This window comes from Cucurbita moschata, unplaced genomic scaffold (assembly GCF_002738365.1).
Source record: "Cucurbita moschata cultivar Rifu unplaced genomic scaffold, Cmos_1.0 Cmo_Scf00006, whole genome shotgun sequence".
NCBI lineage: Eukaryota > Viridiplantae > Streptophyta > Magnoliopsida > Cucurbitales > Cucurbitaceae > Cucurbita > Cucurbita moschata.
Window position 1 is genome coordinate 3,756,278 of NW_019268522.1, and position 15,661 is coordinate 3,771,938.

The following is a 15,661-nucleotide window of genomic DNA, read 5'->3' on the forward strand; positions in this document are numbered from 1 at the left end:
TTGTCTGGGTGGTGTAGTTGGTTATCACGCTAGTCACACACTAGAGGTCCACAGCCCGAACTTGGGCTCAGACATTTTTAAAATTATGTTTCTGCTTTTTCCTGATAAGCGTTTTCACTGTTGATTCGAGTAGCTTGTCTGGGTGGTGTAGTTGGTTATATCGCTAGTCTCACACACTAAAAGTCCCTAGTTTGAACCTAGGCTCAAACATTTTTAAAATTATGTTTTTACTTTTTCCAAAGCAACTTTCTCGAGTGTCCCTAGTTTGAACCTAGGCTCAAACATTTTTTTCGAATTCAAATCGCTATTTTGGAATCTCAACCTGTCTGGGTGGTGTAGTTGGTTATCATGCTAATCTCATACACTAGATGTCCCTAGTTCAAATACATGAGAGGTCTGAGTGTGATTCGAGTTCAAAGCATTATTTTGTAATCGAGCACAGTTAATGAAAAGCTTATTGGAAATTGAAATATGAAGTTTTGCAACGGATCAATTGTGATAACCCAGAGATTAAGAGTTTAGAGTTTGATCATTGCGTTGAAAATCACGAGGACCGTTGATACAAATTTTGAGTCATGTGGTGATCTAGACGATGTTGATGGCAGAATTGACGAAAGTAACATTCAACGGTTTTCATCATCTGCCATCTTCTTAAGGAAATGGAGGTACTACAATTATGAACGGAAAATTGTCAAGTTCGCAAGCGACTCGAGCCCTAAGAGTAAGGATGCTAATGCTTGATATGTTTTATTCACAACAATAAAAAAAAATTGAAAACACTAGAAATCGAGATAGTAACGAACAAATACCGTTAGTCGAAGTCTCGAATTTGACCGAGTTTCTATATGACCTAGATGAGTGGCTACAATTAGTTGCTAGCCTAAGATAGGCTGTTCTACATATAAATACAGAATCACTTCCTCTGTAAATCTGTAAATGGAGAACAAGGACAAAGTTCTCCTCTACCATGCTACTTCCTACACTACTATACATTCTAATGATGTACCTCATCGCTTCGAAAATACTACGAGTATCAACATCGACATCGAAGCCATAACCTTGAACCCCGAGGTTTCCCAAAACTTTAGTTTTTCAGATTCGGTAGTAGAACTAGCTCCACCTTGCTTTCCTGCCAACTGATCTCGAAGTTCCTTTATGGCTTTCTCCCGTCGTTCTCCAATCTGTTACGAACCAAATACATGTTAGTTTCATCTATAAGACCAACTCGTACATTATTTTTGTATGAGGGTTAGTAAGGAAGCCAGTTTTTCAATATTGGTTTTATGGTCTAGGCTACTGTAACAGCTCAAGCGGCGTTAGTAGATATTGTCGTTAACCTCATGGTTTTAAAAACGCGTCTGCTAGGGAGAGGTTTCCACACCCTTATAAGGAAAGTTTCGTTCCCCTCTCCAACCAATGTGCGATCTCACCGTCCACACTCCTTGGGTTTACTTCCTTCATTCAATAAGGGAAGCGAATACAAGGAATTAATGGTTCCGGTTCATTCGCTGATCTTTCATTTGAAAGAGTCTTTTTATAACAGCCCAAGCCCATCGTTAGTAGATATTTGTCCATTTTGATACGTTACGTATCGTCATGAGCCTCACGATTTTAAAACGTGTCTAATCGAGAGAGGTTTCCACACCCTTATAAGGAAAGTTTTGTTCCTCTCTTCAACCAATGTGGGCCCAACATTCTCGTTGGCACATCACTTGATGTTTAGCTCTGATACCATTTGTAACAGCCCAAGCCCACCACAACCAATGTGGGATCTCACAATCCACCGCCCTTAGGGGCCCAACGTCCTCGCTGGCACATGTAACAGCCCAAGCCCACCGCTAGCAAATATTGCCTGCTTTGACCCATTACGTATCGCCGTCAACCTCATGATTTTAAAACACGTCTGGTAGGGAGAGGTTTCTACCTTTATAAGGAAAGTTTCGTTCCCCTCTCCAACCAATGTGGGATCTCACAATCCACCCCCCTTGGAGGCCCAGCATCCTCGTTGGCACACCACCCAATGTCTGGCTCTGATACCATTTGTAATAGCCCAAGTCCACCACTAGCATATATTGTCCACTTTGGCCCATTACATATCACCGTCAGCCTCACGGTTTTAAAACGTGTCTACTAGATATTTCCACACCCTTATAAGGAAAGTTTCATTCCCCTCTCCAATCAACGTGGGATCTCACAACCATGAAAGGTGGTCCAAAAACAATATCCCACCAAGCCAACGAATTAAGTCTTATCTACACTAAAGCTAATAAACCGTCCAATTCTAAACAAATCAAAGTGTTTACCCTTTGAAGTTTTCGTGTTTGAGTGCGAGCTTCTTGTAAACAGAACTCCAGCTTCAACACCCTCTTCTTCAGTTCTTGGTCAGCTCGTCGTTGTTTCTCTAACTGTCGATAAGAACATCAAAATACATAAACGAACACGAAAACAATACGAGAAAGTACACTATACGCAATCGAGCCAAAGAAGTTTACATACTTGTGATTCCAACTCCTTGGTTTTCAGCTTCCAGTGAGCAGTCATTGTCTTGATTTCATTTCTTAATCTTGCTATCTCTTCGTCTTTTGCAATCAACAACCTATTGATCTTCACAACATTCTTGGGAGAAACCTCATCTAATATCTTCCTCAATTCACAATCCTTGCTCACACCAGATTTGGCTAGAGCTTCCATAATCTCATGCTCAACTCTCAACACTTCATCTTTCAGCTGCTTCTGAGATGATTCCCTTGCCACAAGATCTTTCTGTAGATCGTCGAGTTGTTCTCCCAACCTTTTTACACGATCTTCGTGCTCTTTTAAAGACATGTTCTTTTCGTCTAGTTCCTTCAAAAGCGCTAAACACTGGTTCTGTGCTGATTGAGCTGAGGCAGCACTTGCATCAGCTGTTGCTTGAGTGGCAGCGAGCTGTAGTCTCAGTCCATCCAGCTCGTGGAGGTACTGCATTGAACAACATGTCGGTAACATTCATCGATAATGTACGTTGATAACACCTTAACGAATTTAAATAAGCTAACGAATCTGAGAAGCTACCATCATATTGCTGGGTTATAATGCAAGTAAGAACTCCTATGAAGGTAATAGAGAATTGGTATATTGATTACAAAAAGTAGGGAGGAATTATAAACCAGATAGCTCAAGAAAAGGAAGGCAGTGTTTGGTTGTTTGCTACAATTCTTATTCAGGTAAAGACACGAGCAAAGTCTACATGTAACGGTGTGGGCTTGTAGGCTTGCAGATATTGTCTTCTTTGGGTTTTCCCATCCGAGCTTCCCCTTAAGGTTTTAAAACGTGTTTACTAGGGAGAGATTTCCACACCCTTATAAAGAATGTTTCGTTCCCCTCTCCAATCAATGTGCGATCTCACAATCCACCCCCCTTTGAGGCTCAGCGTTCTCGCTGGCACACTGCCCGGTCTCTGGCTCTAATACCATTTGTAACAGCCCAAGCCCACCACTAGCAGATATTGTCCTCTTTGGGTTTTCTCCTCAAGGTTTTTTAAACGTGTGGTCTCCACACCCTTATAAACAATATTCCGTTCCCCTCTCTAACTGATGTGAAATCTCACAATCCACCCCCCTTTCAGGCCCCAACGTCCTCGCTGGCACTCGTTCCCTTCTTCAATCAATGTGGGATCTCACAGTCCACCCCTCTTCAGGGCTCAACGTCCTCGCTGGCACATTGCCCAGTGTCCGGCCCTGATACCATTTGTAACAGCCCAAACCCACCACTAGCAAATATTGTCCTCTTTAGACTTTCCCTTTCGGGCTTCCCCTCAAGGTTTTTAAAACGCATCTACTAGAGAAAGGTCCCCACACCCTTATAAAGAATATTTCGTTCCCCTCTCCAACCAACATGGAATCTCACAATCCACCCCCCTTCGAGGCCCAACGTCCTCGCTGGCACTCATTCCCCTCTCCAATCGATGTGGGATCTCACAATCCACCCCTCTTCAGGGCGAGGACGTCGCCGGCACACTGCCCGGTGTCTAGCCCTAATACCATTTGTAATAATCCAAGCCCACCGCTAGCAAATATTGTCCTAAAAAAGTAACCAAATCGTACTTCCCCAACTATCTTCCCACTAAAGAAGAAAGGAGGAAAACAAAGAGGGCAAAAGAAAAAGGCATTAAGGGAGGTGAGGCTTAGATGCTGGACCTTTTGGGCACTTTATTGCTCCAAACTGACCCATAAAGAGAAAAGTACAGCAATCACAACCAGAATATGATAGCCAAAAGCATCAATAAACAATACAACTTCAAAGGATCTACGCAGGCCCCAGTTCATTACTTAATGAAAAGTTCTATAAGAAACAGATTTGGGATTCAAACCTTGGTGGCTGTACTTGCAGAAGTCTTGAGTTGTTCATCCTTCTCATCCAATTCCACATGCAATCTCCCAATTTCTCGTTCCATAATCATAGTCTTAGCCTCTGCTTCCTGAAAAAACACCTCAAAACATCACTCAAACTCAAAATCCCATCAAACCCACAAGAAAACAACGCCTAAAACGAGGTTTATTGAGTCAAAAGCTTCAAAGAAAACACCCAAAATCACATACCTGCCTTGTTTGAGCCTCTTTAACAAACGATTCTTCTTGAGAAGAAAGGCGATTTCGAGCCTCCTTTAACTCCGCCGCCAACGACACAACATTTCTCCTAAAACTCTGTTTCTTCTCATTCAAATCCTTCAGCAATGGATCAACCTCAAGAACAGACATGGGTAGAACAACAATATTTGGATCCAAGAAATTAGCCTCAAGCTATTTCTATACAAGTTCATCCAAGAAATTTTGTAAGACCCGCAATAAATGGTCTCACGAGGATGCTATGTGAAACCTAAAGTGATGCATCTGCATGTGGGAGAGGGCAGTTGCGTGCATTTAATAATATAGGTCGACGAATAGAGAATAAAGAAATAAATGATTGAAACTCGTAAATTACAACACGTTTGACGAAATTTCATTCAAATTTTCATCAGATCTTTAAAACCCATATGGATTTACATCGTAGAAGACAAACCCAGAATTTTCTCGGGAAAATTCGGCTCAAGAAATCAGTCAAACGACAAGGGAAAATGAATATCCATGACCCCACAATGAGTTTCCTCCCCTAAAAAACAAAACCCATATCAGAACTTACAGATAAAAACAGAGAGCCGCGGGCTGTTCGTCTTCTTCGTCTTCATTTGTGTAGCAGAATTAAGGATTAGGGTAATGATCCGTTCGCCATTTTTTACTTTCTTGACGAACAGTGGAGAAGTGAATTACGGGAACCCATTTGATTTGATGGAGGGATTTGAAATTTGGTTTTTGTCAGTATTGGAGTTTGAATCGAGTAGCGGACAGAAGAGGGCGACAGCAAAGGAACGGGGTGGATTTAGGTTCGGTTCTGAAGATTCCCGAGCCTTGGGTTTGGGGGGAAAAGGACGAATTTCGAAGCTGAGATTTGTGTGGTTTGTGAGTTTGATTCGAGTGGGGAAGCGCGGCAAAATTCCAAACCGAAGTTTTGGCTCTCATTGCTACACGCCATGCTATACCTTAGATTGGTTTGGTTTGCGCTAGGTCGTTTGAGTTGATCGGGTTTGAAAAAATTTCTAGTACTACGATAACGTATATTCACTTTGTTCGTACCATAAGTTTTAATGAATTGTTCGATAACAATGATGAATCTCTTGTACAATGAATAAAATGAGCATTCGTACTTTTGTAGCGTCGACGAAGTGGATACATGTTCTCCTCCCCAACTAATGTGGGATATCATAATCCACCCCCTTTGAGATCAGCGTCTTTACTGGCACACCGCCTCGTGTCTATCCCCTTTGGGGAACAGCAAGAAAGCTGGCACATCGTCGAGTGTCTGGCATAGGCCAGTGTCCTTACTTGCACACCGCCTCGTATCTACCTCCCTTCGGGGAACACCGAGAAGACTGACACACCGCCTCGTGTCTACCCCCCTTCAGGGAACAGTAAGAAAGCTGGCACATCGTCCGGTGTTTGGCACACTGCCTCATGTCTACCCCCTTTTGGGGATCAACAAGAAAGCTGGCACATCATCTGGTGTCTGGCACAGGCCAGTGTCCTTACTAGCACACCGTCTCGTGTCTACCCCTTTCGGGGAATAGCGAGAAGGCTGGCACACTGCCTCGTGTCTACCCCCCTTTGGGGAACAGCGAGAAGACTGGCACATCGTCAGATGCCTGGCTCTGATACCATTTGTAACGGCTCAGATCCACCGCTAGCAGATATTGTCCTCTTTGGACTTTTCCTTTTGGACTTTCCCTTAAAGTTTTAAAACGCGTCTACTAGGAAAGGTTTCCACACCCCTGTAAATGGTGGTTCGTTTTCCACCCGACCCATGTCACATATTCCTTCCATGATTTATTTTTCTCGATTTCTTTCATTTTTTTTTCTTGATATTTATGTTTATTATTGTTTTTTTTTTAATAACCTTTTAATTTATTTTATTTTTTCAATTATTTGTGTTGTTTTTGTGGTTTTGGATTTTTTTCGCTATTTTTTTTTTATTGATAAAAAATAATATTTGTATTTATCAATCATTTTAAATGGTTTATAAAAGAGTCGGGGTTTATAAAAGAGTCGGGAACGAGTGAAATAAATAAATTATATTTATTTTTTAAAATATGGTATTTATAATTAATATTTCGAGTTCTATAACATGTATCATGTAACACCCAACACAGTTATTTGATTATCAGACATTTTTTTATCATGCATCATAAATAAAACTCTTAACCAACCCATCCAAAAAAAAATGTATTTTTTTTTTTAATTTTAAAACCTTAGACTTTTGATAAATTTGCACTCTTATCGCTCGTTTTTCTAATATTTCTATATATCGTTGTTTACTAAATATTATATTTAAAGTCAATGCAATTAATAGAAGGATCGAAAAGAACATGGTTATGATTTGAACTCGAAGAAATCATGTAAAAAAAATCTTTTTTTAGTGGAACGGTGGAGTATGGAAATTTGTAACTTCAACTACAAGAAAAGAGTATATGTTCACTTTTGCGTCGTGCGGGAGATTATCATCAGAAAGTTCACCTTATTTTCGTTAACATGAACTAAGCTAAGTATAAAAATCTCTCGTAGTTTCACTATTCTTTCACTCGGTAAAGCATATTCTTTCTCCTTCCGATTTTCTAAGGACTCCCTATTGCTGGCATAGCAGGGACTAAAGAAGGCATAGTTGCACGGAAATTGTGCATTAATGGAAAGTCAAATGAATGTCTTATGCAATCAAAAATGAAAGGGGTGGGGTTCTGACTACTTTTTGGGTTGTAATTGCTCCATAACAATTTTCGCGTTGAATGCACAAATGTCCGTATTTTTTTAGTTCTATCTAGGCAGAAGGGAGCTTGACTGCAAGACCCACTCGTCGAGCCGATGCGCCCCTGACCTATCTTGATTAAGACCAAGCAAACAAACCTATAAAAAAAAATGGAGCGTTTTTATGTTATATAGACTTGTATCTAACTATTGAGAGTCAAAAAAATCATCCCATTGGAGCATGTGAGCTCGAGGTGGGGGCTTAATCTCGAAGAAAATGAAAGATAGAGAAGCTCAATCACCTTCTTTGTTTGTCTTTCTCGTGGCGGGAACAGAATAGGAAAGACCCAGCTGACTCGCCCCTAGTTGAGCTCAACATTCAACCTAAACCTTTTTTTATTACTCGGATACCCAATAGACGTTTTCTTCTCTTATTCACAATTTCTAGTTAGAAAACTCGTACGTAGGCTTAGAAAAATCTCACAACTATCCAATCTTATAACATTTTGTTGTAAAATAGATCATGGGCTCAACTTCTCGATTCTTCGATCTGATTTAGGTAGGGAAAGAGAAAGCATTATCACGATACCAAATTTAGTTGCAGCCCTTCAGACATGCCTCATATGCTTATCGCTCACCTCCGAGCGAATCATGGACATTCACATCTCGGTCAAACGAGAAATTTCGAGAATCTTGATATTTTAGTTAGACTAAATTAAAAAAAAAGTCAACAAAAAAGTCAACTATCTAAACAAAAGAAATGAATTAGTTTGAACTAAAGAATGAGATCTCACAATATATGAAACTGCAATTCATTAAAATCTGCCGTCAATTAAGATGGAGCATACAAAATCACTTGCTGCATGGAAACTCGAGAACTCGAGAACTCGAAAACTACTAAACTTACAGTCCAGTCTACATCATATGACCTTTACTCATATGTATGCTCAAAACACGGTACATCGTTTGAAAGTTCAAGAGTCGAAAGGGCGAGATTCGAACATGTACAACAACCATTGTCCTCTACGACTTTCATTTCAGTCATTAAAAAGATAATGACATTATTCTCTGCTTGGTGCATCCACCTTTGAAGTGTTTGGGGGTGTGCCCATGGCGTTTCGAAACCATGGCTGTGCAGCAGACGACGAACACCGCGGGCCGCTTTTATAAACCTTGCTGTATGGGCAGAGAGATCGAAAACGACTTGTCAATGGAAAATGCAGTACAGAAATAGCGAACTGAAAGATATCATCGACTCCGACCCGAACACTAAAATGCACGACTTTCATCTGATCGTTCTAATCATCTTCTACCCCTAAAATCAGACAGAAGACTTGAATCTTGAAAAACAAATCTAGTTTCTAAGAACAGAAAATCAGACCAAACCATGTTAGGTCTGTTTTTTAATAATAGTTAAAGTTGTCCTTCCAAAAATCATGGGTCTGTTGGTGTACACATAGTCTTGATATTATATAATATTATAGCTTATCTAATCATTACCCTTATAAGTAGTTTTTAGAATGTATTGTACGAAATAAGCATCCAAACCAAACCGATTCCGAGCTTTTTGAATCACACAACTACTTCCAAAGAACGTAATTGTGAGATCCCATATTGGTTGGAGAGGAGAATGAAGCATTCTTTATAAGGGCGTGAAAACCTCTTCCTAGCAGACGCGTTTTAAGCTCTAAGGGAAAGGCTAAAAAAGACAATATCTACTAGCGGTGGGCTTGGGTTGTTACATATGGTATCAGAGCCAGACACTAGGTAATGTGCCAGTGAGGAGGCTGAGTCCCGAAGGAGGTGGGCACTAGGCAGTGTACCAGCAAGGACGCTGGGCCATGAATGGGAGTGGATTGGGGGTACCACATCGATTGGAGAAGGGAACGAGTGCCAGTGAGAATGCGGGGCCCCGAAGGGAGGTGGATTGTAAAATCTCACATCGGTTAGAGAGGGGAACAAAACATTCTTTAGAAGGGTGTGGAGACCTCTCCCTAGCAAACGCGTTTTAAAACCTTGAGAGAAAGTCAGGAAAGAAAAGCCCAAAAAGGACAATATCGGCTAGTAGTGGGCTTGGGCTGTTATAGTAATAGTTTCTACACTCAACGATCAAACAAGCTGATATGAATAACGCCAAGCCACAAATGAGCATCACATATCGATGAGAAAATACAGGAGGATACAAGAGGGGCTATAGAGTAAGGTAAGAAGGGACGGGTTGGGACTCGAGAGTACGAAACCTCTCGACGCCAAGGTACGACTTATGCTAAGTCTGTTCATTTTGACAGCATCACAAGCCTTATGTCTTCACCCCCTAAAAGAAGGGAGGCATATTTAAGGAATTGGAGGATGCTGTTGCTACATGTTATCAGACAACTAACTAATTCCTTAGAGAACATTTATTCAAACAGAAACTGTACTTGTAACTACCAACACGACAGAGATGTTCCTTAAAGTTCACATCTAATTTAGTTAAATTCTAGGACTATGACAATTTTCTTTCCCAATTATTGTAAGTCAACCTGTTGGGTCCACATTCATGCCACAGGTGGGGACAATACAAGATCTCAAACTGACATGAACAGACTAAAAAAGTAATATAAATTAGAAAAAGATGCATCTATACTCGTCTCTAGGCTTTGACCAGACTTAGGTAGGCCTCCTAAACTCGCCTTATGTTTCTGTACGACACTTGTCTCTAGAGATGTTCACGAGACTGGATGGGGATGGAAAAGCTATTCCCGTTCCTGTCCCCATCATTACCACTTTAAGGGGTGGCCCAGAAAGAAAAGCTCAAAGAGGACAATATCTACTAGCGTTGGGCTTGGGCTATTACAAATGATATCAGAGCCAAACACCGGGCAGTGTGCCAGCGAGGACACTGGCCCCCAAGAGGGATGGATTGTGAGATCCCACATTGGTTGGAGAGGAAAACGAAGCATTGTTTATAGGGGTGTGAAAAATTCTCTCTACCAGACACGTTCTAAAACCTTGAGGGGAAGCCTGGAAGAAAAAGTCTAAAGAGGACAATATCTACCAGCGGTGAGCTTGGACTGTTACAGGCTACATAACTAAGAGTAAGTTGCCCAATAAAATGAGTGTTCTAATCGTATATTCATGCACGATTCGGCAAGACTTTGTGCAAAAACAAGAACAGCTGCCTTATAGCATCACTTCTAATAATAGCTCCATAAATTTCATTAACCATATACATAGAAGCAAAAGAAGCCATACCTCTTCCGTCCTCATTTCGAGAGCTCAGCACAGGTGAAGCCAGCTCGAACAAGTTCATTGATTCCATCTCTCAACTTAACATAATCCTCAAACTTGTTGTACACTTGATGAGAAATCCGTGCATACCCCGTTATAGTACCAGTTTCCCCCTTCCTCGGAGCGCGATAATATATCGGAACTTCAACTCTAAATTCTTCACGCAAATGCGTTCTCAACATCATAGTATCAGATTCACTCGAGATACCCAAACATGAAGGCAACCCCACCATGATCATACTCGCACACATACTCGGCGGGCAACCAAGACGCGTCTTCCACGACTCTACCAACATCTCTCCCATCTTCACAACAGCCTCGTGATTCCGCTTTTTGATTCCCTCAATCCCATCTTCAAACCTATTAACGAACTTCAAAACCGAAGGCACGACCAACTGAGAACTATAATCTCTAGTTCCAATCCAAGCACTTTCTATGGCTAACCCATTACCATATTCATGAGAAACAACAGGATGATGCAAATCAGAGAGACTTGGGGACCTCCTAGAGTACAAGAAAGCAATTGAAGGTGGACAAAAGAACCATTTATGCAAGTTACTAGTGTAATAATCAGCACCAATCTCTTGCATATTGATATCAGTACACCCAATAGCATGAGCAGCATCAACAAACACTTGATCAACACCCTCTTCCCTACAGATTTTTACCAATTCCTTAACAGGAATAACCACACAAGGCATTGATGTAATATGATCAATCACAGCCAAACGAACTTTCCTACCATTAGCCTTTCCTCTCTCTAAAGCCTTACGAAATTCACATATGATTTCATCATTAGATTCAACAGGAAAAGGCAATTGAACCTCAATAACATACGCACCAGCTCGAGAAACATATGCCTCTACCGATTTCTTCACAGCACCATACGCATAATGAAGCATCACCGCCGCATCACCCTTCTGGAATCTCCCCTCGGCAAAATCCCTAGCGATTTTCTGAAGAACAATAGCAGCCGCAGTGGTGGCGTTATCGACAATAGAGACTTCATCGATATGTTCGGCATTGATGAGATCCTTGATTATAGTTCTGGATTCAAGAATCCCCTTCTTTAGTTCGTTGAAGTAGAAGTAATCCGGCTGCCGGAGAAACTTGAGCTGCCATTGTTGTTGAGCGGAAATGACAGAAGAAGGGCAACAGCCGAAGCTGCCGTTGTTGATCCGAGCAACGGAGAGGTCATGGTGGGCGAACTCGGATTGAATTTCTGAGTCGGAAATGGAAGTGGGTGCGATTTTGGGCTTTTTGGGCAAGTGGGTATCGGTGTCGCCGTTGAGATGAGGCGTAGAATCGGGGCGGAGGTAGCTTTTTTGACAGTGGGAAGCCATTAGAGGGAGATGGGTGAGCAGGATTTAGGGTTAAGAGTGATGGGTGAAGAAGAAATTGAATGAAAATGAGAAAGGTGAAGAAGGAGAGCGAGAGAAATTGCGATAAGCGTGGGGGTTTTGTTGGAGAGAGGAAAACGTCAAGGGGATTAAAGAGAAAAATAATGGGAGTATGAACAAGTGGGTTTGTACAGAACTAGAACAGGGAGAAATGGAGAGAAAAGATGAACAGAGTACACTATAAAAGTGGCGCTGTTTAAGCCTTTGCTCGTTTGGACATGAATTTGTTCTTGACAACATGTGGAAATCGAGACCAACCCATAATTGATACATTTCTAACACAACAATGATGAACAAAGAATGTTACTAATAATGCGAGCAATATCGTTTGAATTGAAATCAGTTCTAACTGTGATCTTAAGCTTCTAACGGGTGTAATATTTGTTTCTCATTTTTGTATAAAAGCTTTTCAACTATTCTTTTAAGAGCTTTAAAGATCGAAGAATAAAATGATAATGAAATTTGACTCATAACTTAGAGGTAGTCGGTATTATTTAGCATATGGGTATGATTAAAATTTCCCCATATATTAGAGGTAGTCTGTATTATTTAGTATATGGATATGATTGAAATTTGCCCCAAAACTTAGAAGTAGTCGGTATTGTTTAGCATATGGGTATGATTAAAATTTGCCCCATAAATTAGAGGTAGTCCGTATTATTTAGTATATGGGTATGATTGAAATCTGTCCCATAACTTAGTAGTCTGTATTATTTAGCATATGAGTATGATTGAAATTTGCCCAATAACTTAGAGGTAATCCGTATTATTTAGCATATGGGTATGATTGAAATCTGTCCCAAAACTTAGAAGTAGCATGTATTATTTAGCATATGGGTATGATTGAAATTTGCCCTATAACTTCGAGGTAGTATGTATTATTTATTATATGGTTATGATTGAAATCTGCCCCATAACTTAGAGGTAGTCTGTATTATTTAACATATGGGTATAATTGAAATTTGCCTCCATAATTTGGAGGTAGTTCGTAATTTAGTATATGGGTATGATTGAAATCTGCCCCATAACTTAGAGGTAGTTTGTATTATTTAGCACATGGGTATGATTGAAATTTGCCCTATAACTTAGCGATAGTCAGTATTATTTAGTAAATGAGTATAATTGAAATCTGCCCCATAACTTAGAGGTAGTCCGTATTATTTAGCATATGAGTATGATTGAAATCTGAACCATAACTTAGAGGTAGTACGTATTATTTAACATATGGGTATGATTGAAATTTGCCCAAAAATTTAGAGGGAGTCCGTATTATTTAGCATATGGGTGCGATTGAAATCTAACTCATAACTCTAACTTAGAGGTAGTTCATATTATTTAGCATATGGGTACGACTGAAATCTGCCTCATAACTTAGAGGTAGTCCGTATTATTTAGCACATGGGTATGATTGAAATCTGCCTCATAACTTAGAAGTAGTCCGTTAGCATATGGGTATGATTGTAATCTGCCTCATAATTTAGAGGTAGTCTATATTATTTAATATATGGGTATGACTGTAATCTGCCCCATAACTTAGAGGTAGTCCGTATTATTTAATGTATGGGTATGATTGAAATCTGCCTCCCTAACTTGGAGGTAGTTCGTATTATTTAGTATATGGGTATGATTGAAATCTGCCCCATAACTTAGAGGTAGTTCGTATTATTTAGTATATGGGTATGATTAAAATCTGCCCCATAACTTAAAGGTAGTTCGTATTATTTAGTATATGGGTATGATTGAAATTTGCCCCATAACTTAGAGGTAGTTCGTATTATTTAGTATATGAGTATGATTAAAATCTGCCCCATAGCTTAGAGGTAGTTCGTATTATTTAGTATATAGGTATGATTGAAATCTACCTCATAACTTAGAGGTAGTTCGTATTATTTAGCATATGGGTATGATTGAAATTTGCCCCATAATTTAGAGGTAGTTCGTATTATTTAACATATCGGTATGATTGAAATCTGACTCATAACAGGTAGTACATATTATTTAGCATATGGGTATGATTGAAATTTGCCCCATAACTTAGAGGAAGTTCGTATTATTTAGCATATGGGTGCGATTGAAATCTGACTCATAACTCTAACTTAGAGGTAGTTCATATTATTTAGCATATGAGTACGACTAAAATCTGCCTCATAACTTAGAGGTAGTCCGTATTATTTAGAACATGGGTATGATTGAAATCTGTCTCATAACTTAGAGGTAGTCCGTATTATTTAGCGGTTTTTTATTAAATTTGGATGGTGAAGTTGATTTGATTTTGTAGGTTAAAAATTTGGGTTGGGTATCTTTTTTAAAAGGATTTTGGTGTTGATATGGGTGCTTGATAGGACATGGGAATGAGTGGCACAAGGGAATGGATGAAAAATTGTGTCCATTGTGTTTTTGACAAATAAGAGAGATGAAGACATAAAGGGTTTTTTTCTTTCTTTTTTTTGGTGCTAGTTACAAGAATCTTAATGAATTGCATGATCAATTGTTTGACTTTGAGTAATTTGGTGGTTAATATTCCCACTTTGATGGTAATTTTCCAAGAAGTTGATGGTTAAAAGTTAAAAGATTTGGATAGATTAAATTATAAATTTAGTTCGAGTTAAATTTTAGTTTATATAGTTTTAAATGTTACGATTAGTATATATATAGTATGATAAAACTCTACGAAAGAGTTTGTCACGACCTAAATTTCGAGATTTTGAAATCTGGATCGAGACTAAAAAAATGAAAGTGGAAATAAATAAAAATAAAAATGAAAATAAAAGATGAAAATTCGATGAAATTTAAGAATAACGTATCGATAACACCAAAACTAAATAGAAAATAAAATTTAATTGTAATATAGGGCTTTTCAAATTTATTATAAATGGGGAAATGGGTTTGGGATATAATTACAAAACGGAATATGAAAGACTATAACACAAAGACGGATTGACGCTTTGGAACGACCTCCTATGCGATCTCACAACATGCTCCTCTACCTCGATTGACAACTTGCAAATACCTGAAAAAGAAAGGGAAAAACTTGCAAATATGCTTATCCTAATAGGTATCCACAGATTTTACTCTAGGTTTGGACCTAGTCTCTGCTAGTATCAAAGCATTTCGGGTGGCTGGAAGTTTCGGGCAATACCTTAGCTGCTTACAGACCCACTCTGGTTACGGAGGGGGTGATTCACCCATTTATGCCATCAGAGGTCTTTTGGGTTGCAAATCTCATCATGGGGTGTACTACTTTTCTATTATTAGACTTAGGTAGCTTGTTCTCCCTAAGCAATGTGTAACGGGTGTCTTGGGTCGAGCCTCTACCTCGTAAAACTCTCTCCTTGTGGGGACAGTATGGTATGTGCTAGCCTGCTCTTGTTATCCATAGGACATTAGCTAGCGAGCCCTGGCCACTGGACCATCTAGTCACCATCTAGTCACTCAAGGTTGGGGGAGCAATCCCCATGTGCTTGCTAGCTACTAAGATTACCCGCATAATCCTACGTCCCCTTTTAGGACAGATCTGCTGTGCAGGCTAATCCAATTGAATTGTTTGTCACACAATCCTAATCGGGCTAGGCTTGGCTCAATGGTATTGGTACAGGAATGGAAAGGGACGTGAAAACTCTATTGACGTCGTACCAACGGTTAATGGGCTAGAGGCTACCTTTGACTTGCTGAGTTGCTACAATT

The 15,661-nt window shown here is 39.8% G+C and overlaps 2 protein-coding genes across 4 annotated transcripts; both read right to left on the minus strand.

The window, feature by feature from the left end:
- Positions 1-788: 788 nt before the first annotated feature.
- On the minus strand, positions 789-5,366 carry LOC111444112 (nuclear envelope-associated protein 2-like). 2 transcript variants are annotated; one of them, XM_023082079.1, is made up of 6 exons: positions 5,158-5,366; positions 4,578-4,868; positions 4,349-4,456; positions 2,497-2,958; positions 2,304-2,405; positions 789-1,181 (listed from the first exon to the last, which is right to left on the minus strand). In XM_023082079.1, the coding sequence occupies exons 2-6, from the start codon at positions 4,734-4,736 to the stop codon at positions 1,008-1,010; spliced, it is 1,005 nt and encodes a 334-aa protein (XP_022937847.1). In that variant the 5' UTR covers positions 4,737-4,868; positions 5,158-5,366; the 3' UTR covers positions 789-1,007. The 2 variants fall into 2 exon arrangements, with proteins under 2 accessions (XP_022937847.1, XP_022937848.1); XM_023082080.1 differs by lacking the exon at positions 5,158-5,366 and having other exon boundaries at positions 4,582-4,664.
- Positions 5,367-8,105: 2,739 nt separating this feature from the next.
- On the minus strand, positions 8,106-12,141 carry LOC111444191 (probable L-cysteine desulfhydrase, chloroplastic). 2 transcript variants are annotated; one of them, XM_023082187.1, is made up of 2 exons: positions 10,542-12,141; positions 8,106-8,479 (listed from the first exon to the last, which is right to left on the minus strand). In XM_023082187.1, exon 1 carries the CDS (start codon positions 11,918-11,920, stop codon positions 10,553-10,555), a length of 1,368 nt encoding a protein of 455 aa, XP_022937955.1. In that variant the 5' UTR covers positions 11,921-12,141; the 3' UTR covers positions 8,106-8,479; positions 10,542-10,552. The 2 variants fall into 2 exon arrangements, with proteins under 2 accessions (XP_022937955.1, XP_022937954.1); XM_023082186.1 differs by having other exon boundaries at positions 8,106-8,483; positions 10,542-12,136.
- Positions 12,142-15,661: the final 3,520 nt, after the last annotated feature.

What these genes read in the sequence shown, in the direction of transcription:
- LOC111444191 (XM_023082187.1), bottom strand. Translation starts at nt 11,920, where the DNA reads ATGGCTTCCCACTGTCAAAAAAGCTACCTCCGCCCCGATTCTACGCCT.
- LOC111444112 (XM_023082079.1), bottom strand. Translation starts at nt 4,736, where the DNA reads ATGTCTGTTCTTGAGGTTGATCCATTGCTGAAGGATTTGAATGAGAAG. An exon ending in AAGAGGCTCAAACAAGGCAG is followed by an intron (nt 4,457 to 4,577) that starts GTATGTGATTTT and finishes GTGTTTTTTCAG; the next exon opens with GAAGCAGAGGCTAAGACTAT. An exon ending in AAACACGAAAACTTCAAAGG is followed by an intron (nt 1,182 to 2,303) that starts GTAAACACTTTG and finishes GGTTCGTAACAG; the next exon opens with ATTGGAGAACGACGGGAGAA.